This window comes from Toxotes jaculatrix, chromosome 5 (assembly GCF_017976425.1).
Source record: "Toxotes jaculatrix isolate fToxJac2 chromosome 5, fToxJac2.pri, whole genome shotgun sequence".
In the NCBI taxonomy this organism is placed as follows: Eukaryota; Metazoa; Chordata; class Actinopteri; family Toxotidae; genus Toxotes; species Toxotes jaculatrix.
Window position 1 is genome coordinate 9,191,220 of NC_054398.1, and position 23,457 is coordinate 9,214,676.

Below are 23,457 nucleotides of genomic sequence, written 5' to 3' on the forward strand. Positions count from 1 at the left end.
TGAACCCCCGTGCCCTGGAGCTTTAATTTGCTGATTGGGCCAAAGGCCCAGACCTTGGGCAAGTCCCACTGCTGGTTACATATTTCCGGAGGGGCTGCCCCAGATAGCTGAACTGTAAGCTGGTGTCTTGGAGTCACACTTAACAAAAGCCAAACAACAGGTCAGCAAACACCTTCGAGATAGATGATGGAACAGCAGGCAGCTATTAGCGATTAGCTAACGAGGGAGGAGACGGAGAAACAGGACTTATCAGGCAGCTACAGAGACAAAAGGAAGATTTCAGTGAGCTGGAAAGATCAATTAATACGTAGATGAAATGGTGAAAAGAAATGTGTGCAGAGGTGTAGCTGTTTCATTAGTGCGGGTATGGGAGTCAGTGGGTCAGACATTACAAATCCCGAGGAATGTAAAGCGTACACATAACTGACCCTGCAGGAGGGGACCCACTGACCACAGCACCGGGACCAGGCTCTTACAATACGCTTACTCACACAGGATTAGACTGTTTGTGTGTGGGAGAGACACCGGCTGAACTACAAACATGCCTTCTCCACTCCTACATACCGACCCAGACATGCAGACATGATTAAACTATGGCCATATATAGTAATACATAGTACACAACACTGCTACACGGGGTGGTTAATTATGAACACGCAGGTTTGCTCTCAAGAACATTTTAGTGAAAATTAACCCTTATAAATTTTTAAAATCTAATTTATGCTGTTTTTGCTGATTTACTATTTAAAAAACTGAAACTCACATATTTTTTTTTTTGGTTTCCTTTAGGGTTTTCAGAGGGATAAATTATGTTTATAGCTGTTTTACGGTACTTTTGAACAAATGACGTTTTCTCTTCTTTCATGTTTAACTTTCTTCTTTCCTCTGTAATCTCCTGGATATATTTTAGTTCATTTTGAGGTTGTAGGGTGGGCCGGTGACGGCAGAGCGGTTATGAAATGTTGCCATGGTGCGATTGAGAACATTCTGTACGGTGTAGGTACATGTGATAGAAATGGCTATATGATACCTGTCTGCACCTGCACAGTGTGTTTGTTTAAAAGATGTAACAAAAGCAATAAAAATGTGTTTGTGTTAAGCCAAATCACTCCTTTTTGCTAATAAGGAATAAAACATGATAGCAGATTTGTGAATGGAGCTTAATTTGTTCATGCATTGTACCAACCAAAGCCAAAGTGGAACCAGCTATCTGAACCAAAAGCTAATGAACAGCGTAAGCACTTTACCATTACCATGTCTCCCTCTCTTGGCCGCACGCACGCACGCACGCGCACGCACGCACGCACGCACGCACGCACGCACGCACGCACGCACGCACGCACACACACACACACACACACACGCACACACACACGCACACACACACATTTATCCACCCACCCATACAAAATGGGTCTAAATAGCTACCAAATGGTTCCGTTCCCTCATAGCTCATGGAAACATTTTCTTCCAAAAATAGTGCTGAGCTCTGCCTTCGGGCAGGGGCACTGACGCTGCTGTGACTGTGGCTCAGTCAGTTTTCACCACAGAGGGGGGCGCGGGTGCCAGGTCCCGCGCGGGCAGGAAAGGGTGGGGTGCTGGGCAGCGGGCAGTGGAGGAAGGTACAATCATAAATGGTGGGCCTTGTCTTGGAAACACAGTTTTGTCAGTAAGAGTTTTAGTCAAACTAAAACGCATTAAGTATTGGTGTTAAATACGGAAATAAACTACAAAGTTTAATTATGTGTTTTTCCTCTTGATGAAAAGTTACCTCTGTTTTCCATAGGTCAATAGGCAGTGCAAACAAAAACATGTTAAGCTGCACTTCTGTCTTCACATACCGCAGGCGAAGCACCTTTGCTTCTTTCATTTCTCAGGGTGTGGGTTAGAAGCAGCAGCTTAAAGTGACAACAGTGGAAAAATCCACTGTTGACTTAGAGTCACGCGTGACAAGTTTCTTTCTCACCGCAAATCTGTCATATATGTGTCACTTCTCAATGGCAGTGTTGTTTGGCATTGATGTTATTGTCATATTATTGTCCGGGGTGAGTGCGTGGGCAACCGTGTACACTTGGATGCTTGTTGTAATGTGTTAAGAGCCGTGCTGTGAGTATTGTGGTTTCTCAAAGTGTGGGTAATCAGGTTTTTCCAGCATTCAGTGTGCGCAGGGGGAATGAAGGCCTCTCTCCAAAGACAAGGGTTCATACATAAAGACGGCACCCCGCCCTGACAGGGAAAACTAGTTAGATAAACACTTACAGTTAGTCACCTCCCCCCTGTTAACATGGCATGAATAGGCTTCCATGTTGTGTTTATCCTTAACAAACTACTGAAGCGGTATGCTCTGCTTTGTTCCACACAGCAGCATTTAACCACCTTCGGAGAAAAATGCAGCGAGAACACAATTCAAAAAACATGACAGGCATTTTAAAAATAATTTGTCTAGTGACTTCGGAGCAATAAAAACCTGTAGGTTTCAGCTCCAGAGCTGGCCTTGGCACTGGAGCAAATGGACAGACTTTAAAGGCGGGCTACTTTGGTAACAGTTTGATCACAGTAATCATCTAGGAAGTGTGCGTGATGTGACTGCAACGATATTAACAGACTTCAGATAGCAGCAGGGACCACAGGGAATCAAAGGTGAAGCTACGCTAAGTCTGTCCTCAATGCGACTTGAGTCTGCCACTGCTCAATAGTCTCATTTAATACACATCGAACCTAAAGCAGCAGCTACACAGCGTGTGTTTAAAACAGAGGACACAAGACCAAACACAAGGTGAATTCTTTTGCTGTTTTTGACCTCTGATGTGCCGGGTTTTTCCTCCACTCAAAATCTGTGGAAATCTGTGGACGGGGCAGTGGAAATTAGCAATTTCCTGGTTGTGGAAGTATTATTTTCCTGGTGTTTTACAGCACAAATAATAGCCTGAAAAGGCAACAAATAACAAAGTTGGTAAATTGTTGCTGTCTTGACTTTATCTGGCTCACATCTGTCTGTGTAGTTCGGAATTGTAAGAAGTAATAAGAGGAATTTTGGTGCTAAAAGGGTCTTAAGTTTGGTAGATATCCAGCTGATTTCTCTATCTCAGACTGCTGAATTTTTAATTTTATATCCCAAATGAAGATACATTTTGTCCTCAGACACATCCACTGGAATCACACTGAAAACAAATTTCTTGATGACTAGTATGGACAGTTACAGTGACCAAAAATTGCTTCAATGCCAGTACTGTCTTATGACAGACCAATAAAAAAAGTGAACCCTGCCTTTAAAAATACAGTACGCTGTGCTGCAGACACAGCAGGCACGGAGACAGAGGTCCAGTACTCTGTGTACCGCAGCTCTTAGGTAAATATACAGCTTGCTGCAGTACATAAACGCTGCATACTGCACATTCCGAGATGAACTGTGAGGATTGTTCAAACACCAGGAATTAACACGAGTACACCTTGTGGGTTGTGAGTCAGCGCTCGCTGACCCTTGATGAATTAACCAATGGGGCCCAGCAGGTGAGTGATGAATAAACCAAAAGCGGTGGAGGTAACTTACGTGTTGCAGGCCGTCATGGCTTGACAGGTGTCCCCAGTGCAGAACTCTGAGATGGTGCTGTACTGCAGGTTGATAAGGTTGAAGAATGTTGTTGCTGTAGCAAAGACAAGAGAGAGAGAGAGAGAACACGGCATGTAATTCAGTGTGTGTTGTTTGCTACTCGGGAATAAAAATCATAGAAGGGACACTTAATACTTTTCTCTGTCTGAAGAAAACATAAGAGCGAACATTATTTGTGTCATGCTACGTTCTCCTATGGATGATGAGGAAACACCTACAGTGGTGTAAACTGCCTTTTACCTGTCAGAGTGATCAATGGGACAGTCAAAGTCACATGCACACACTAATCCATCAAGTCACAACCTTCTTCAACAATGTGTGTGAACTTGGAAGTTTAAGTTGTTATTCCAGACACTTAAAACTGATTCAGGCATTTCTGAGGCGAGGGAAACTCCCTCTCCGTCTGCTATGCTGCAAAACAAAGCATTAGGCATTAGCTGTGTATGTTAGATGTATGCAGATGTGTAAGATCTTTCCGGCATGGTGGCATTCCTTACACTGTGTGCATTTCTTTGACGGTAAACAATTGATTAACTTCAAGTTTGCTGCAACATATTGGGGAAATGTGCGATTGCTAAGGTTGCCCTGTCCTAATTATTTTCTCATGTTGCGTTGCTACACAGAGAACGTTGGGAGGTCTGGACGCCACAGGCGACGCTTTAAAAATGTTTTAGGCAATAATGTTTAGGCTCCTGAACTGAACGTTTCTGAGCAGCAGCTCTGATGGTCTGGCTCCAATTTGTGAAAACAGGCCTGTGATTTTCTGAGAGTCATGTTGAGTAAATAATCATATATCATGCTGAAATGGCTGTGGTGTATGAGATGACTTTTGCTGTGATTCCTCCCAACTCCAAAGTCGGTTTTCTCATATGGAACGAACCCAGTGACACAATGTAATTTGCACAATCCCACAGGACTCGTCCCTTCTTCTTCTGCTTGACAAAAAACTAGGCACCACAGGGGAAAACATTCAGTGAAAATGTGGTTGGTTTATACTTGTGGGCAGAATTAAATGACTCCAAATCAATATTGATATGATTACAAAAGAAAAAAAAAGATTTAATCAAAACATGGCTCAGCCCCATTGTTTTTGTTCAAGCAAAAACCCAGTTATTGGTGGATACAAGTTGACACAAGCCAGCTTATATAACTTTCAATTTCATGTTGAAAAACACATTAACATGTGAAAACATGCCCCATCTGTTTCATATTGCCAAGTTTTATCAGCCTAAAATAAAAAAGGAAAGAGGAATGTTTGGTGTGTTTCCTTTCCCCTGGCGAGCACCTGGACGGTTTGGACACGTAACCAAAACAAAGTGAGGGAAACAGACAGCGTAAAGAGCCTCTTGAGATCAATCAAGCAGCCAGGCCACAATCGGTTTACTAAGCTCCAGAAATGATGCTCATAATGACAACTATAAATTTCAATAATAGTTAAAACACTGCACCGAGACTGAAGCTGGCTGTAAAGGATGATGTTTAAAGAAGCGGTGTGTGCTGTTATTGGGAACAGACTCAACGCTGTGCCAGGCCTGGATCGTGTTAAGGACCTGGCTCTCCAGCACCACTGGAACATCTTGTCGTCTCCAGATGACAAGTGCATACCGACTTGGAAAAACAATTCCTAACCCCTGAGGAAAATTTTACATAAGTCGGAACAAACACTGGGCTTTAAGGAATTTTTACGTCTCAAATAAGATAACAGGCCTCTCTCGCATTTTAACAATGACCGTGTTAAGCTACTTTTTCTTATACAGGCCTAGTAATTACAGTGGTGGTTTCATCCTCAGTTATGGGTCAAACACTTTAAGCTTCTACTCCATATATTCTGTCATTAACTACCACAGCAGTCAGAGAATCACTCACTGTTGCTGGCTAGCCATTCGTTGAGGTCTATCTCTCTGGGCAGCACCACCAGCTCCTTGAGGTCAAAGTCCACCACACGGATTTTTGTGAACTCTGGCTCCAAGTACTGTTTTTTCTCTTCTGCCGGAGGCTTCTTTCCATTTGGCTTCGTCTTCGACTTCCTGCAATGCAGAAGAAAAGAGGACAGGTTAAAGAGATGCAAAGGACTTGATAGGGGTAATAAAAGTGCCCAAGAGTGATGTAAATGGTAAATTCACTGTTTGATTGGACACTATAAATAACGAAAGGCAAATGTAAGCTCTTTGCTGGGCTAGTAGCATAAGAATTTTCCAAAGAGGCCAACTGTAAAAACATATAATATCCAACCAAATATTAAAGTGGTGCCGTCAAAACGCTGAACCAACACTGACTGTGGAGTACAAATCAACACAAGCTGGTTCTGCAGTAAAATTCCACACGGTGAACAGAGAAGACAGAACATTATATAGTTACACTATATCCTGAGCTCTCACCCACATAAAACTTTGGCAACTGAACCTCTAAACTCTCTAAACGAGTTACGAAACACAAACCTTCTGTGACTTTTGCAACACTGGATTCACAGCAACCTTGACGGACCAAACAAAGAGTCGTCTGTTGCTGTACCTGACCCCTAAATCTGACCTCTGACCTAATGTTAGGTCTATAGCCTCCACACAGACAGCCGTCCCCAGCGCCTTGTACTTCCACTGCTAGTTTTAGCATGAGGATGTCATATCACACTCTTCCTGCACTTCCAGGGCTGTAACCTCTCCTCCCCCAGCCTCTGCTTCGAGTCTGTATCAGTGGAGGCAGTGCAGTCTGGGGGGGTCAAAAGCTGAAAGGCTTGATACATGAGTGAGACAAATAAACACAGTTCGAGTTGTCTGGGACAGTGGACACAAAATATAGACTAACCAAACTGTCTGCCCAACAATCTTTCTTCTTCATGACTCTGAAAGTTAAAGCTATTGATAGTCAGCTTGGTCAGTATTTTGCATCCTCCTTCTGTAATGACTCCATTCGCATTCCCAACTTTTCCCTACATCTTTATTACTCTCCTTCTTGGCTCTGCTACTGTTGTTTAAGTTTGCTTAAGGACAAGGGAGTTTTAGTTTGCTCCCTGAATTTATTGTGCTTTTGCTGACCCTCATTTCCGCTCACCCCCACTATCTCCAGTTCTCATCCCTCCTCTCTCCACACCCTCTGTCTAAACACAATGATCCAGCCATGTGTTCTTGGCTCTCACTTTTCCCTTTTCCTTCCTACTCACACTCCCAGATGCCCCGCCATTCGCAAAAGACAGCAGCTCCGGCTCCTGGACGGAGGAGCACTAACAGCACTAATGACGGGGGATCATAAACACTATATCCCAGCAGCAGCCGAACCCCTTCTCACTTTCACTTGGTCTTTGCTGCAACTAAGTCTGGAATTTACGGCAAAAAAAAGGCAACAACTGGTTATTGCTCTGCAGGAAAAAGGCATTACATTCACAGTACACATGTAGCCAGGGGTATCAGAAATACACTTAGAGAGAAAGGTTAGAGAGCAGAAGGGGGAGTGAGAGCAGAGGGGGAGAGAGGAATGAGGCGAGGAGGTGGATCGACACAGGCCCAGCTGATATCCATGGGAACTAATAAACACGTACAAAACATGACAGGACTGTGGAGCACGAGGCTTCTTGGCCAGAGCAATGTTCAAAAGCCCTGTGCAGTTTAATTCCCCACTCCAGGAAGCGTTGCCCTGTTTTCAACCTCAGCAAACAAGGGAAGGCAAGTCAACATGTGGATGCACACAGAGCCAGCAGACCTTTACTTTGTAAACATGTCAGGCTGTCCCCCTTTCTACGTGTTGTCTGTTGTCTAATTTATCTGTCAGCAGAAATGCTCAGCTGCATAATTGCCTTTGGGCCTCCAGTGAAAAGTTTAAGATCTGATGTACATACACACTTGCAGAAACACGTTCACAGAAACACAAGACACTGCTCAGGATAGTAAATCGTCAAGATACTCGGCTCTTCCTATCAGGCAGTGCCTGAGCTTCTTTCAGCCTCATTTAAAAACCACGGACACCGCACATTACACTGCTGGCTAATTATTAATGACTGGCCACTTTCTGTTTCACTGTTCTCTTTCTGTCCTTCCTTTTTTTTTTCTCCCCAATATCTTGTCCTTCTTCTGGCTTATAGGCATGTCTTTTCCTTCTTTACTCCTCATGGCTGAAGGCTCACCTGTCCAAACAGTCTATTGTTCACAGTCAAACGCCTCAGGCCTCCCAGTCTCATACTTGCCCCGTCTTTTCATCTCTTTCTGCCCTTTCCCTTCATCTTTCTGTCCCTAACTATTATCCTGCCCCATTAGCTTCCCATTTAACTCACTCCATGACTTCTACTCTGCCTCACTTTTTAATTCCTCCTTCTTTTTTTTTTCCAAAATTTAAAGCTCCTTCCCATGCTTCTTTTATGTCTTTCATTTCTCCTTATCTCTGTCTGCTTCCTCTCCCCCTCAAAACGGACCAAAAAAAACCCCCTTTCTTCCTGCTCATGAGGGCACAGACAGATTCATGTGGTCTGTGTGGTTTTGCGCTGTGAGCTACATGTTCCATCATGTGAAAGAGCTTTACCCGAGGAAAGCGCTTCATCCACAGATACCGTCAGCTCTCACAACTTTTCAAAGGCTTTGCTAAGCCCCTCAGAAACTGCTCGGCTGCCGTGAAAGGTTCAAGTCGGTTCTTTCTTGCCCCCCAAACATTCTGTTTCACTGAGCCATTTCCTGCTTCTCTCCCTCTGCAATTTCATAATTTTCCATACAAACGCCTCCCCCGCTTCTTGCGAACATTTGTGTGGTAAGGGGAGGTGAAATTCTGGAGCCATTAGTTTATTTTAGGATAAAGAAAACTTCCTCTATGCCAGCACTCCTCCCCTCATACGTACATAGTCTGTCTTCACCAGAACACACACACACACACAGAGCTTTGTCTGTTCTTGGTAAAGTTCTCCCAGGCAAGTCTTTGCCATAAAAGGCAGCAGATGCCTCTTTCTCCTCACCAGATCAGGGGCAGATCAGGGCAGGCCAGAAGGCAGGAGTGGAGGGGAACTGAGGCCACGGCCAGGCACATGTCTCTGGGGGCTGGTGGGGGGGTGCAGCCACAGCCTGCCTGGCACCAACAGGAACCAGTCTATGATACAGGCTCACGATCCAGAAGACCTGGCCCAGCTTCATAAAATAACACGGGTCTACTAAGAGCCATGAGAACATCACATGTGCTAAACTGATGCCTTTTGAACTTTTCAAGCCAACATGGAGTGTGAGAAGCAAGAAGACAGACATGACGTTTATCTGCAATAAAAACAATAAGGAAACAGGGCTGTACAGTCGGGTGACATGGAGGTCAGCGCTGCTGGGCTGAGGGAGTGACTTACCTGACAGCTGTTCAACTGCGTCTGTTAGCCACTCTCTTACCCCTTTCACTTCTCCCAGCAACACCACCTCCCCCACCATCCAGCCTTCTTCACTCACTACCTCTTCTCTTGTACAACACCACTAGTGCCCCACTTACACGCTATGTAACACACATACACACCTGTGCCTTCAAACACACATACACTCACACCAACATGCACTCTTGACTGTAGCCCCCTCTCCCTTTTCATGGCAAACCCAGCTGGTCACAACAGCTGCGTCACGGGCCTGATCCCACCAGAGACCTCGAGAAAATCCAGAAGAAGCGAGTCCTGTCTGGTCTGAGAGAGAGTGTGTTTGTGCAAGCACGTGTGTCCACCAAAAGTGCTCAGTCCTGATTTAAGTCTATGAAAAATTAATCGCTTTGGCCTCACACTGGTGAATATATCAGCTGTTGTGTGCCAGCACAATACCGGGTACACTTGGTTCTAAAATAAACTTTGTGTAAAGAGGAGCAGCCCTCTGGCAGGTACACCACAACCCTGTCTCATTACCAGAACCTGGTTCCAATTAATAATGGAATCACTCGGGGCCACATTAAAGAGCTATGCTGGAGAATTAGCTTAAGTGCTTTCTCTAAAATACTACAATTTGCTACTAAAGAGCTCCCCCTCTCTCCCCTTGTGCACACACACACATGCCAGAGCTTCAGCAGAGGAAATGTTCAAACCATGCTGACTGATTTTTTCCAAAGTTAGTTATCACCTCAGCAGCAAATCATGAATGGATTCCATCATCGCAGACAATCCTGAAACCCGCGAAGCCCCTTATTGGTTCTCGTTGAGATATGAACAAAACTTAACTCTGAAACTTCCCAAACAAAACCCATGTAATGACTTTCCCGTTAAGCCCGTGGCTCCTTCCAAGTCAGATATTGCACAACTGGTGCTTGAATTGGCCTTCTGGATCGCAGAGGAATCTAACTATTGGCATATGGATGCAGTTAACGTGATCTGCAAGGGTGAACAGTACTTGCAACCATCCAACAGTAACAACAAAGACGTCTATCATCTTTTCTCTCAGATGGCTGCTTCTTACAGCGATCTGAGAGATTTGCTTTGAGTTCTGTTACTGCACAAAATGAACAATTTAGGTAGTGCAAAATGATCCCTTATCTAAAATCAAATGCACTGGCAGAGAATTGATTAACTTTCAGAGAAGAACTTAATTTTCAGCAGAGACAGACAATGCTGAAAACATCTCTAAACTACAGGACATTTTTGTTATCATACTGCAACAAGAAGACCGGGTCCAAGGTGCAAAGATATACTCTTCTGATACCCACCTGTCCCTAATACAGTGCTGTTCAACTGGAAAAAAGTCCCAGTGTCTATGATAAGAATATGAGAGATAAGAAGCACCGCAAACAACAATCAAGTCTTCTACCCAGGAACACCACTGAAATCAAACACTTCTACCTGATCTTCAAACAAATACCTGATGGGTAAGAGGAAGAATCAATCGAATGTCAGGAAGTTGCTCTCTACCTTATCAACTGATTGTGAGGTTTATAGCATCCAGGATTAAAAGAACTGTAATAAAACATCAATAGAAACAGGATATCACTCCATTCTTTATCCCAGATGACTAGAACTGAGTGAATGAGGCTTTAGCTTTAGCTTCAGTCAGGAGTATCAGTTTTCTCCAAGCCTGGACTCCTGATCTATTTCAGGATCCAAATTGAACAGACTCAATGGCTCTTTTCCCTGAAAAACCACAGACAGGGGACAGCAGGCAGTCGAAGCACACCAAAGCTAAACCACAGCAGCCATTATGGGGCTAAAAAGAGACCGAGTTAAGGGTGGACTAAACTAGAGGTTCGGCTTTGCAAGTGCTTCAGCGTGCAGAGTAACTGCTCTGTGACTCCTGAAGTTTCAGTGTAGTTTTAAAAGATCACTGACACACACATACTCGTCAGTCTTAGTTCTGGAGTGAAGAGATAAGAAGGAAAGAAAAACAAAGAAGGCCCAGCTGCCACCACTTTATCAGCAGCATCACCGGGGGCGTCAGCAGCACTGTAAATCAGTAAATGAGAATTGTAGCCAGGGTGCAGGCCTAAACATGCACACACACACACGCATGCACACACACAACCAATTCAACCACTGACCCTGCCCCTGCACAGTCCTGGCTACCTCCTCGTCCCCTTGTCATCCTGTGCTAAATCCCATTCAGTGGCTCTCGGGCCTGCAGAGTATGTAAGGACCCCCTGCCAGCACCATAATGGAGTCTCATCAACATTACAACGCACGTGTGACAGGAAAGGGGGGTTTGGGTAGAGATAAGACCAAGCTGCTGGTTAAGCACTTGGCAAAAGTAACCTTGTCGGAAGACGGTTAGCTCTGACATTGATTTGGCTCGATAGGGAGCAACTGATGTGGATGATATGACTGAAGAGCTAAATGAGATTTCTCTACACTTTGATCAATCCAATCAGTTCATCTGAATGGTTACTGGGGCAGATTTCTTTTTCCACACTGTTCAAGCAGCCAGTGTTAGCAAAAAGCAGCCTATTCTCAAAAAGGATTCAAGATTACATAAGGTTACATATTCGCTCTCAGGGGACTAGACTGCTAAAAGCTATCTTTGCCAGTATTTACATTATCTAGTATTCATACCTGCTTCCAAGCCAAAGGCAGTCAACCATTCACTGGGGGAGGAAACAGGTCAAAAGTAAAGCTATAAACAGGTCTATGCCCCCCCCCCCCAATCCCTCATAAAACCTAAAACTATGCATCCTTGTTAACTTTGAAGTGTTTTTTTGTTTTCAGTGTTTCCTCAAGACATCATATTTGTGAAAACCCCCTTTTGTCCCTCCCAGCCAAAGACATTACAGGTGAATTTCACAGGTAACCAGGTGATTTCTTAAGTAAAGGTGGATGAGTTCCCGGCAAAAAAAAGGAGCAGCAGAACTTGTCTCTACCTGTCACAGGTCTTGCAACAGACATAACAACATACTGCACAATAACACTCTCTAGTGTGTTCATCACATCCTGCTTACAGTCTGTTAGGGATCCTAAGATGGTGGATACTCTCTTCACTATCACTCTCCACATCTTCATGGACGACAGTAGGTTTTGAGGCATGTGCCCTTTGGGCAGCTCCTTAAAAACACACCTGTCCCCAGACTTGAAAGGTAAGAGGAAACTTCACCACAAGCATTAACAGGGTGGCCTGTCCCCTGGAGGGACACACTCATAATGACTGCATGTCTTCTTCACATGACACAGACAGAGTCAACAAACAAATGTAAACTGGGTTAACATTTTCTTTTTTTTTTTTTGTAGCTTGAATTGCATTGATTCTCCTCGCAGATTAATCTTGACACGGGTTGTTGTTTGTTTCACTTTGTATGACATACAAACTACACAAACACGCTTCTAACACTGCGATTTGGGTCATGCATTCTTTAAGTCTTACGTCTGCTCGGTCATGGCAAGGCCTTTTGACAGCCACTGAAATAATTAATTTATACAGCACCTTTAACAATTTAAATATAGGTCAAAATTCTTTCTATTAAGAGAAAACAGTAAGTTAAAACAACGACAGTCAAATGCACATGTTTTAAGTTCTAGTCCTAAATTGTGTGTTTAGTCTACTTCCTTTTTCTGTTAACATCATAGCCTACAGTGTACAGGGGATGCTCTGAGATTGGATTCAGTTTGGATTAAGAGATTTGCTGTTCTAAACCCTGACAATTATTAAACTCTCTATTCCGTCAAATTTTCTACCAAGTACAAAACAAGTTCTAAAATTTTCAGCACTGTGATTTAAAGGAATTTCCTCTCTAAGTTGTGTCTATGTCAAAACGTTAACAGGCGTCTTAAATAATTTATTAGACTGGATGAGGAGACAGTGTCACATTTCTCTTGCTCTTGTTGAGTCTTGTTACTGAGAGCTGCAGGAAGAGGAATGAGGCATTCAGGCTACAACATCCCCTATCACCACTGGCTGGTAAATTGATGTGACCCCGGAACCAGAGGGTCCCAATACTTCTGTAATTACTGCTGAGAGGAGACAATTTCTTGTCTCTCGTTCTGAGTTATAGAGACGTAGTAAAAGAAATTTACACGTTAGCCTACTGACTTATCCTTAAGTTTCAGACGGGACATGAACGCAACGTAGCTTTACGTTTTCAACGTATAGTCTCTGTTACAGTCAGTGGACGTCCGTAACACCGTAATAAATGTGCTGACGGTGACGTTTGTGTCGCAAAGACACAAAAATTTAAAGTACAGCCTAGACTGTAAGGTTCTAAGCAGATAACACTTTGTTTTAAGTTAAAATAAGCGGTAAGTTTTTTTTTTTTACCTTAGTACTTTTCCGACTGCCTGAAGCACCATTTTGCAACTTAGTCCGTTTTTGGAGTTTCTCTGGGAGTGCATGTCCGTCTTATCTCTAGAAAAGGAGCAATAATCTCCGACCATAGCTTAAAACATGAAGATATGATGTTAGAATATTCCCCCCTCCTCCTTCAGATCGGTTGTAGTCTGGGCCGAATCGCACCAGGGTTTGATCTATGGAGGACTCTGACTCACTGCACAGCAATAAGAAAAACTTTGTGAAGACTATATAACAGGCCAGCCTCTCCTGTCCCTGTCGTCCAATCGGCGAAGGGGAGAGGGGCTAGGTGGGCGGGCTCGGGTGACGTCAAAGTCTGCCCATGTGGACGTGGTTCGTGCTTTTCCCGTGAAGTGTAGTTACAATGTAGCAACAGGTGGTCAGCCAGTAACTGTGGACTACAATGAAGTAAAAAGCTGTTGCTACATTTTATATGCTCACTGTAATAGAACAGGGTCAAGCGTGACCTTTACAATGACTCTATATATATATAGACACACACACACGCAAATATACACACATATGTGTACACTTACACTAAGACAAAACTGCAAAATAACCCATCATCTATACTCACAAAGAATACATAATTATTAAACTGGGCAAACTCCATTAGTAGTAATATGTAGAAACTGAGTGAAAAGTGCAGTTTTCAGCTTAGACATTAAAACAATTAAAAAAAAAACATAAAATCAGAAAAGATGCAAAACATTAAGCAGCTGAAAGGACTTCTCTGTTTGCCTCACAGGCTTACCTAAGTGGGTTTCAGAAGGTTCACTACTACTTAGCGCTTTACACACAACCTGCAGATCATCTTTTGTTGTGAGAAATGGTGCCAGGTTAGGCACAGTGTGAATGCTGGGACTGTGGGGCTGCATTCCTCCTGCTGATTCTGAACTTCACCTGGAGTCCAACTATGACAGGCTGGCAGCAGTCAGGCATGTTCAAACATGACTGTCAAAGCTGAAGAACCAGTGAGTGGAATCAAACAAAGCCTGTTTGAGAGCCAAAGGCAGATTCATAAGAATATCTAGAGGTTTTCTTTTTGCATGTCTGTGGGGCAAAGCTTTGCCCAAGAAATTGTGTGACAAATAATTTTAGACGTTTCATATCATTTAAAGCATATGATGTAAATTCTAATTAACATGTCAACGGAGAGCTAACAACACTTAAGTAGAAGATGAACAAGAGTAAATGAGCACTGAATATTGGGAGTCGTGCCACTCATGAGAAGATTACAACTAGTGTTAAGGAGCTATCATTCCCTCGCCCTTCTTCCCTCTAATTACTGCCTCTCAACAAATGTCCTCTCTTCTTCTTTCTTCTATGGCTCTCTTCACACATTTCTCCTCCCTTTCTTAGTTTGCTTTTTACTTGCCTCTCCCTCTCACTGTCTTTCCTTGTCTTGAACAAGTCTGTTTTTCCCCTGCCTGTCTCCTCAGACAAAACTTGAGAGGCGACAGTGGATCTGCAGATGTGAGAAATAGTGGACCAGATGGCTGCTGAAGCAAGGACATACACAAGGACGTACTAATCTGTGGGGATCTTTGGAGCTATGTACACTCCGTGTATATGGGTGGGGGGCAAGATAAAAGAGACTGTGAGGGTGTATGAGAGGGCTGTGCATATGCATGGATGTATGGGAGTGTGTAATTTGTGAGTGCAAAGGTGTGTGTAGACATATACAGACATGCCAGCTTGAACATGTTTACTGTGGACTGTTGGACCCTTTGAGGCGCAGCGTGTTTATGTTTAAAAGCCCCTATGTGATCCAAAGAAACCATCTAAAAGAATCAAAGGGACAGAGGGTCTGACAGGCGCCTCTTTGCACCCTCACCCTGCATGACTGACTGCCTTCCGGCTGCTTACCACACTAGGAGCGCAGACTGGACCGGGGGTTTGGTGGGTGGAGTTTGGTGATGCAGAGGCCCCGTGAGAGGCTCCTGCTGTGGTTAGCAGTAGTGAGGAGCAGGGGAGAGGGGAGAGAGACCAGAACAGGGCACTGACTTTTCCCCTGGCGCTAAATATAGCATCAGCCTGCCTGGCCTGGCCCCATAAAGAATACAGAGAACAGTGCACAGAGAGGGAGGGGAGGGGGAACGAACCATATGTGTGTGCGTTTGTGTGTGAGTGTGTGGGTACGCTGGCAATTTTATCAGAGATCATCTCAGCAGATGAGAGACTGCTGGGGAGGGGATATAAGGACCTGTAACAAGGTGTGTGGGGGAGTTTGCAGTGAGGGCCCAGAGTTGTGTTGTGTTAGAGCTGAGAATCAAATGTCAATACTTTTTTGGTACCATCTGAAGAAAAAAAGAGAAAGAGAAAAAAGAGTTTTTGTAAAAAAACAAAAACAAAAAAAACTTACTTAAGTAAGGTATCTAAAAAGCTTAGATTGGTGTCTGTGCTATGGTATCACACTGACACTAGTTTAACTCAGCTCTCAATATATAGCATTTATCACAGGTTTATCATACATATTATCTACAAGGTTATATGTGATATTATACAGTGTAATATTGTTGTTTCAGTTGATATATGTACTCGTGTGCTGCTTGTGACCACCCAAGAGAAAACAGTTTGTTGCTGTAATGGAAATCCCGTGCTCAGGGAACTTTCCATTAATTTGCCTCTAACTATTGGATCCGTGCGGTCACTGAAAATAGAAGACATCCATTCAAGATCACTGGGGCTTGGCCTGGACCTGAGCCTCAGTGTTCACTGTTGTGTTAGTGTGGACAAAGTGCCCTAATGAATCACGCATGAAAGTTAAAGAGCAGGTGACTCTTAGCTTAAACCCTTTTCTTGGCTGAACAGGTCATATGCAGTCACACCTGGAGTTTGTCGTGCTATGCGAGCTGGAGGCCAAAAGGAGCAGGTGGAGACAGAGACGGTGCCACTGAGCCGCACAGAGTCCGACCCCTCTTATGCAACGTCTGACGTGGATGGAAACCAACGGCCACATTCCATCGTGCTGGCGGACAGAGGTTTACTCCTTCTTCGCTGCTAACGTCACAGTCACCTTCCCTTCCATTATGCAGACAAGACATGGCATCACTCAGCTGCCACCTGCTCTCATCAAACCAGATGTTGCTGCAAAGCACAGATTTACTCGCACTACATACACCCAGCTTTGCACAGGAAGTCACACACAAAAAGGATGTGTGCTTTGTTACAACTGCTTACTCTGTATTACATACTCATTAGTTTGTACATGTGGCATAGTTGAGGCTACATTTAGATTTACGTAAGAATTTCTAGGGAAGATTGAGGACATTTTCAAACAAAAGAAGTTCTGGAAAATGTAAAAACACATCAATTTTTCATTTTAAAGTAACATAGAGCATCATTTTCATGTCTAGAGACTGAACCACTTGTAGTCTAACTTTAATCAGTACTAACAAGCTGTTTTTCAAGTACGCAAATCAAATCAAAAAACAACAACCACCACCCTGGAGATACAGACAGTAAAAGCCCAGATTTAATTAGAACACACATCACCCATTCCAAAAACAGGAGGGGAAGAAATGAAAGCAGTTCATGGAAACTGTGACGACACTGACCGTGTGATGCGTTAAGCCTTAATCTGATGAGGGAAGAAATAACAATAAGCATGATAACTAAAGCAATAACCGATCAGACAACAGATAAGACGAGGAAAATAAAGGCAGCGGCTGGGAAAAAAATGCAAGTAATTCAAATCATCACAGTGTTGACGTCATGACACACCTGTTAGGAGGCAGTCAGACGGTGAAAGAAATATGTTGTATCGGTGTGTTAAAAGCTCAGGAACGAAGGTGCTGTACGTTGTAACCATCTATGGACATATGTAAGACACGATGAACGCTTAAACTACAACAAAACTGACATGTAAACATTAAAAATTATCTAAACGAGTGAGGCCACTTTGGACAAAGCGTGTTAGCCTGCGGCGCTCGCTTCACCGCTCTGAGACACGGATGGCTGGCCCAACAGGTTGGGTTTGAAAGTCAGCGGACATTCCACCTATTTGAGACAAAGAAAACACTGATTCCAGGCCAGCAGTAAATGAGTCACAACCACAGCAGATGTGCCTTGGGGCTTGGCAACAGCTCAGTCCCGGCCCGGCCAAAGCCAATCTCCAGCCAATCGCAGCTGAGATCAAAATGACAGACGGGTCAAGCGCCCAACCATGTTAAAACCAAAATGAATAAATAAAAATCAAGTTGCTCTGTAAGACCTTCAGTTGCTGTTGCATTCTGGGTGTGTGGGAGTGTGTAGTGTGTTTAGGTAAGGTCTTAGCCAGTGAAAACAGTGCACACTGAAGGTCTTTAGTGCCTGTGGGTTTTCTATAGGGCCCGGATAAAGGTCAGCAGGGCCAGGAGAAACTCCGCACACTGAACCCAGCGACCTACCCTACCAATACCAACCTCCTCAATTAGACAAAGGAGTGCTGTCTTTGCTGCCACAGCCAGAAAAATGCAAATATAACAAAAATGCATCATCTGTCTACTACTACACTCTACTTCTGAAAACAAAGAAAGAACAAATCCTAGAACAAATAAATCTGCCAAACTAGGTCCCAGAACCAGCGTCACCCCTCTACCTTTCATTTCTGCAAGACTCTGCAGGTAAATGGACCGTGTGCGCTACACGCATGTGCACACAAAGCCTGAGCCAGAATAAGCAGCATCCAACGTGGCAAAGTAACAGGAGTCTAACTCTGCATTTAATGACTTTATGAACCTTTAGACTTCTCTATAAGGGCCTCGCGGCTCCTTCTTACACAGCACTCTAGATACATACACACAGTGCACACAGGCCATACATGACATTTTAGATGTCACATTAATGTATCAAGCCCTTTAAAGTTTTAACCATTGCTTGCTCATCAGTTTTTCTTTCACCCGCTCCCTCCTTTCCACCTCTTGAAGTCCTATTATCTCTTTGCATGTGTGCTCTTTTTCTCCCTGGCTTCATCCCTCCTGCATTCCTGTAGGGGAAGGGCTGCATGCAAAGACATGCCATTGCTCTCTGCACACACTCAGCCTGGCTAAACAAAGAAGAGAAGAGGAAAGCTGAGGAGAAAGAGCGAACCAAAGGAGGTCAGGAGCAGGATATCTCTGCAGTATAGCTCTCAGTTTGGTTTGACTTGGCTTTTCTTGTTTAGTAGGTAGATGTGTGCACTTCATGAGCAAACATATTAGGGTTCAACTTCATGCTTCATTTAACAGCAGCAATGGCATAAAGGAAAAATACCCGCCTGCCTGATTGCCACTGAATTGTTAATCCAATTAGAAGTCAAATTAGTTTGGATTTGGAAAAGTTCAGTTATTTCGGAAAACTTTCTGGCAGAGGAGCGATTTCAGCAGGAAGCTTGCAAGGAAGAAGAGAGTGTGGCCAAGTATGTTTGAAAGACAGAAGGCCATGTTCTGACTGGTTTATGACTGAGGGAAGAGAGGGCTTTAGCAAGAAGGAAGGCAGGAGATGAGAAATACCAGACTTGTGTGAAGACGTTTATAAATCACCATCTCCATGGATACTGCTTAGATTATCCGCTATCATATCAGAAGGAATCTGCCAGAATGGAATATGAAGAGCAGACAGGGCTGAAATGGGAGAAGGCAATGGACGAGGAGGAAGGAAGTGAGAACGCGGGAGTAGTTAAGATTAGTTGAGCGAGAGGGGTGAACGCAGGGCACCGGGAGGAGCAGGGAAGTGAAAAACAGAACAGAAAAAGAAGCTCGGGTGAGAGTTATAACAGAACTTTGGAGTGAAAGCGTTTGGCTCGATGTGGGAGGTTGTCACAGCATGTCCCGGCTGCCCGCTACACTCCTCCTCCCTACATTCCTCAACAGGGGAGAGTCTTTATCCATCCCATAATTCACCACCTGGGCAGCCAAACACCTGTCTGTCAAGTGTAAGAGCACACACACATGCACTCACATTGAGAAAGGGACCTGTAAGCCCCAGGGCTCAGGTGCAAGGTCAGCTATGATATAATGCTCAGCGAACTGACAAGGCGACAAGGTTACAGATTAGCGATCAAGTTGGTGGAGAGACAGGTGAGGCGGCTGACCTGTGCAATAACCTGTGACATGCTGCTGCATCACAGGTGCTCACAGCGCAGCCAGAATGTGACTTTGTCCTCAGGCCTGCAGGTAAAAGGGGAATGGTAATGAGACTCTCCATCCTCTTAATGGCTGCAGGTCGGTGGCAGGGTCACTCCATCATCAGTGTCATGAGATTAATCACATGACAAAAGGAATGAGGCACAAAGACAGTGTGAGAAAGTGGGTGCACTGTGCACTTACAGTGACTTATGCCTTGTATCAGAGGAGCCAGAGCCCATCACTGCAAATGTGATGACAAGAGATGAGAATATGAGCACAGCTTATAACTAACTGTCCCTAAAGTGTTCAAATTAATAGCTTCTATGATATAATATGTTATAATACTTGGGACATAAGTGAATCTGTGTACATGTGTTATGTCTTGTGCTCTGTCGGAGGAAACAGAAAAGCTTCCTGAAGCCAACAAGTCTTCCCAGAACTCTAATAAACCTCAAAAAGGAAAAGAATGTGGCTTTTCCTTGGAAGAATATGATAACCTTGGCACTGAGGCAAGGAACATACGCACAAGCGCACACACACACATACACGCATACACACACACACACACACACTAAACCTGTTGATCTCCCGACTGCAGATAAAATTCAGAACATTGCTGAACCGAACCAAAACATTACCTACAGATTACAGCTCCAATGTAACACAACAGCGAGTAGGGTGGTTTGGCTGTAGCTCTGGGCATGTGAGAGAGGAACATTCCTTGTTTCACATTTACACACACACACACACACTCACAGATATGACTTAGGTGTGAAAGCACCACTGCCACCTGCTGGCAGAAAATGTAGGTGTGCAGAGCTTTCACGTCAGGTAGGTGAATATAAAACCTTTTAATACCTGGAGGGAAGGCACCTGACTCTGAACAAAAGTTCAGATGTAATTACAGCTTTTTTTTTTCTTTAAATTGGGATTTCAAGTATGGAGAAAGCTGAGGACAAAGCTACCCGCCCTAGGAAAAGGCCTCTGAGTGCAGACATTGTCTGAAACTTACACAACCTCACAGCTAGACTGAGTTTTCCGTTCCACTTTTCCATTCCAGGTTTTATAATAAGGGTGTGGATGCTCTGTGTGCATGTGTGTGTGTGTGTGTGTATTTTTTTGTGACACTTGAAACCGAACCAGGACTGCGCTGACGCTGTAAGAGGCCAGCATCCTTTGAAGACTGTAAAGCTTAACGAGTTACTTTCCACTACTGCCGGTGTGGTTGAGTAATATGAACATACAGTAAGAGAATGTTAAGTGTGAAAAAAAAGAGACACAGGGAGGAATAGTAGGTTTTCAATAAAACCACAGAAAGAGGAGAGGTGAGGTATGGGGGGCGGGGGGGAAGCTGTGGCCAGTAACATTTGCTACTATTTGCTCAAGAGTACAAGAGGCAGCCTGTGTGTGTGAGTGGTACAGAAGACGGTGGAGGGGGCTGGACAGAGGAGAAACACCGTCATGGAATACAGGGGTAGATGGGAGCGAAGAGGACGTGGCGGGAAAAGGATTGAGGTGCGGCCCATGTTTGCACAGGATGTGTGTAGGTAGGTAGTGGTAGTGGGGTAGGTCTCGGGGCTTTGGCGTGAACAGAGTTCTCTTTTCATGGTCCTATAAAGAAAAAAATAACGAAAAAATAACACAACAACAAGAAGACCAGGGAGTAACACCAATATGGACTTCCGGGTCCGTCTGAGGAAAAGAAGCCCTCAATTAAAGCGGCAGAGAGCAGATCAGAATAGGGACTGTGCATCAGCTCTGATAGGTCAGAAGGTGAAGCACCGAATCAGACTTAACAAACACTCCTGAAAAATAGGTGACAGAACAGATAAGCTGCAAAGTCGACTAGCAGGGAGACGGGACCGCTCCATGGGGATGGTTGTTAAAAGTCTTGAAAGCAAATGATGCAGAGATAAAATAGGGTGTGGGGTTCATGCATGTTTTCTGTTCCACGGCTGTGCATGCCTGCCCTGATCCAGCTCATTAACTCCTAAGTGAGGGCATTTAGTAGCAGATTTCCTACCCAGGGGAATGTGGATGCATATAAACTATAGCGCTTCCCAGAACAGACACACCAACACGCACGGACTAAAATGTGCAGAATGTCCCTTTAACATGGAAATTTAAGCAGGATAATTGGTGTGCTGATGACCTGACAAAAACCCCACCACACTACGGCGGGGAATGAGTGACTGATCGATGTCGAGCAACCCGTTCATCACTGCTCTGAGTGACTGAGTCGACATATTCTACATATCACTGACACAAATAGAGCTTGTAATACAAAATTAGGCAACTATGTGGAAAATGTTTGAAATATGTACCACATAAAGACAGGTACAGGAACAGGTTGGTGTTTGCGTCACCCTGAAGCTAACTTCTATGTAAATCAAAGAAGCCATCGCGTCCACAGAAATGATAATGATTTGAAAACCAGCTGATAAGATCAACATGCAGCCTTAAGAGCACCAGACAAATCACATTAGCCTGCTTCTTAACAACACACTAGTCTGTTTCTAGGTATATTACATAACTTTTGCTGCGAGTCTGCATTCCCCTCGGCCCGTGAGATGCAAAGCAAAACAAACAGACATGAGAGATAAAAGGAGAGGTTTGGGGGACCCCTCTCTCAGGGGAAAGGTCTCCATTTCCTGCATTAGCAGACACTGAGCACCGCTCCACCAGACTGTCTGGCATGTGAGCAAACGGCAGTGCTGGAGTTTGACTTGTTATTTCGTCAAAGCCAGTGCCCTACTTGCTCTTTAACCCGGAGAACATGGAATGAACTGACCAGGCTGCTGTATTCTCATGGAGATCTGAATACTATTCTGCTAATTATACCCATTTTTGTCTCTTGTAAGGTTAATTTTACTTCTATGCATTTGTCACCATCATTTTATATCTATTTGACACTCAGTGTTTGGGTGTTTCAGTGATTTTCTTATCTTATTTTCGTTTGTTTCAATATTTAGGTAAAGTATTTGTCAGTTTGTTTTATAATGAAAGAAACATTTCGTGGAGAAACTACAAAGTTGAAAAGTCATGTCATACAAAGTAAGCATTAAAGATGGAAAGTTAAAGGAAAAAGGATCTATATGTTTATATGATTATGTCTTTAAAAGGAAATTTAATATTGAAAACAGAAAAAGGAAAACTGAGATCAGGCTGCAAAAACAACAAAAGTAACTTGTTGTTCCTTGAGCAAATTCATTTGTACCATTGTTAACTGCTTATGGTTGAAATTTTTCCTCATGTCCTGTGTTGGCCTGTCTTGTTTGTTAGATTTCCTATGAATCTACAGCTCGGTAAATGACGTGGGCTTCTGAGAAAACACTCATGTCCCTGAACCGTGTCATTCTGTTTCTAATGCTGATCTCCGCAGATGTGGGTGTGCGAACATTATATGAGTCCATCAGCTCGAGAGCGTTTTGTACAGTTGCTATTATCATGGGAGAACATCGCTGGAGTCGTCACAGCAGCAGAAGGTCTCTGAGAGTCTGGCCGGCTTTAAAAACAGCCAACTCACATCTGATCCTCTGCTTATCACAACAACCGCACGGTCAAACAGAGCGGACAAGGACATTTTCAAAGAAGAGTACAGCTAGTGCCTCCCTGCCCACACACACACACACACACACACACACATACACACACACACACACACACACACACACACACACACACACACACACACAGTGGTGCATTTTAAAAAATTCATTAGTGCTGCTTACACATTCTGTCTGAGTGCACAGTTCACAAGGTGCTTCAATGAAAAACTAGGGCTGTCCCCAACCACAGTTTTCAGAGTTGACTCAGAGTTGGTACTTTTTGACACCAGGTCGGGGTTAGGCTCGGTTTGTAATGTTTACACACTGCCACACTTTTGCTAGTACCTGTACAATGCTTAAAAAGTACAATCAAACATACTCACATATTATAAAGAGAAAGAGAAACCCCCTCCCCAGTGATTAGATGAGATCTCTCCACCGTCTGATAGCAGAGGAAACTCTGGTCCATTGTGTGTGTTTGATTAACAATGGGAGTGGAAAAAGGCGTAGGAAGTGGTCACACC

General features: G+C 43.9%; 1 protein-coding gene across 4 annotated transcripts in view; it reads right to left on the reverse strand.

Annotated features, from left to right (window-relative positions):
- The window catches only part of mob2a (MOB kinase activator 2a), a 61,542-nt gene that overhangs the window by 3,155 nt on the left and 34,930 nt on the right, over nt 1-23,457 (reverse strand). For 3 of the 4 annotated variants that reach the window (XM_041039070.1, XM_041039069.1, XM_041039068.1), the window contains exons 2-3: nt 5,477-5,637; nt 3,551-3,644 (exon numbers count right to left, since the gene is read on the reverse strand). In XM_041039070.1, the coding sequence (XP_040895004.1) occupies nt 3,551-3,644; nt 5,477-5,637 (255 nt within the window). Of the gene's footprint in view, nt 1-3,550; nt 3,645-5,476; nt 5,638-13,266; nt 13,505-23,457 lie in introns of those variants that run through there. The other variant, XM_041039067.1, reaches the window with a different exon arrangement.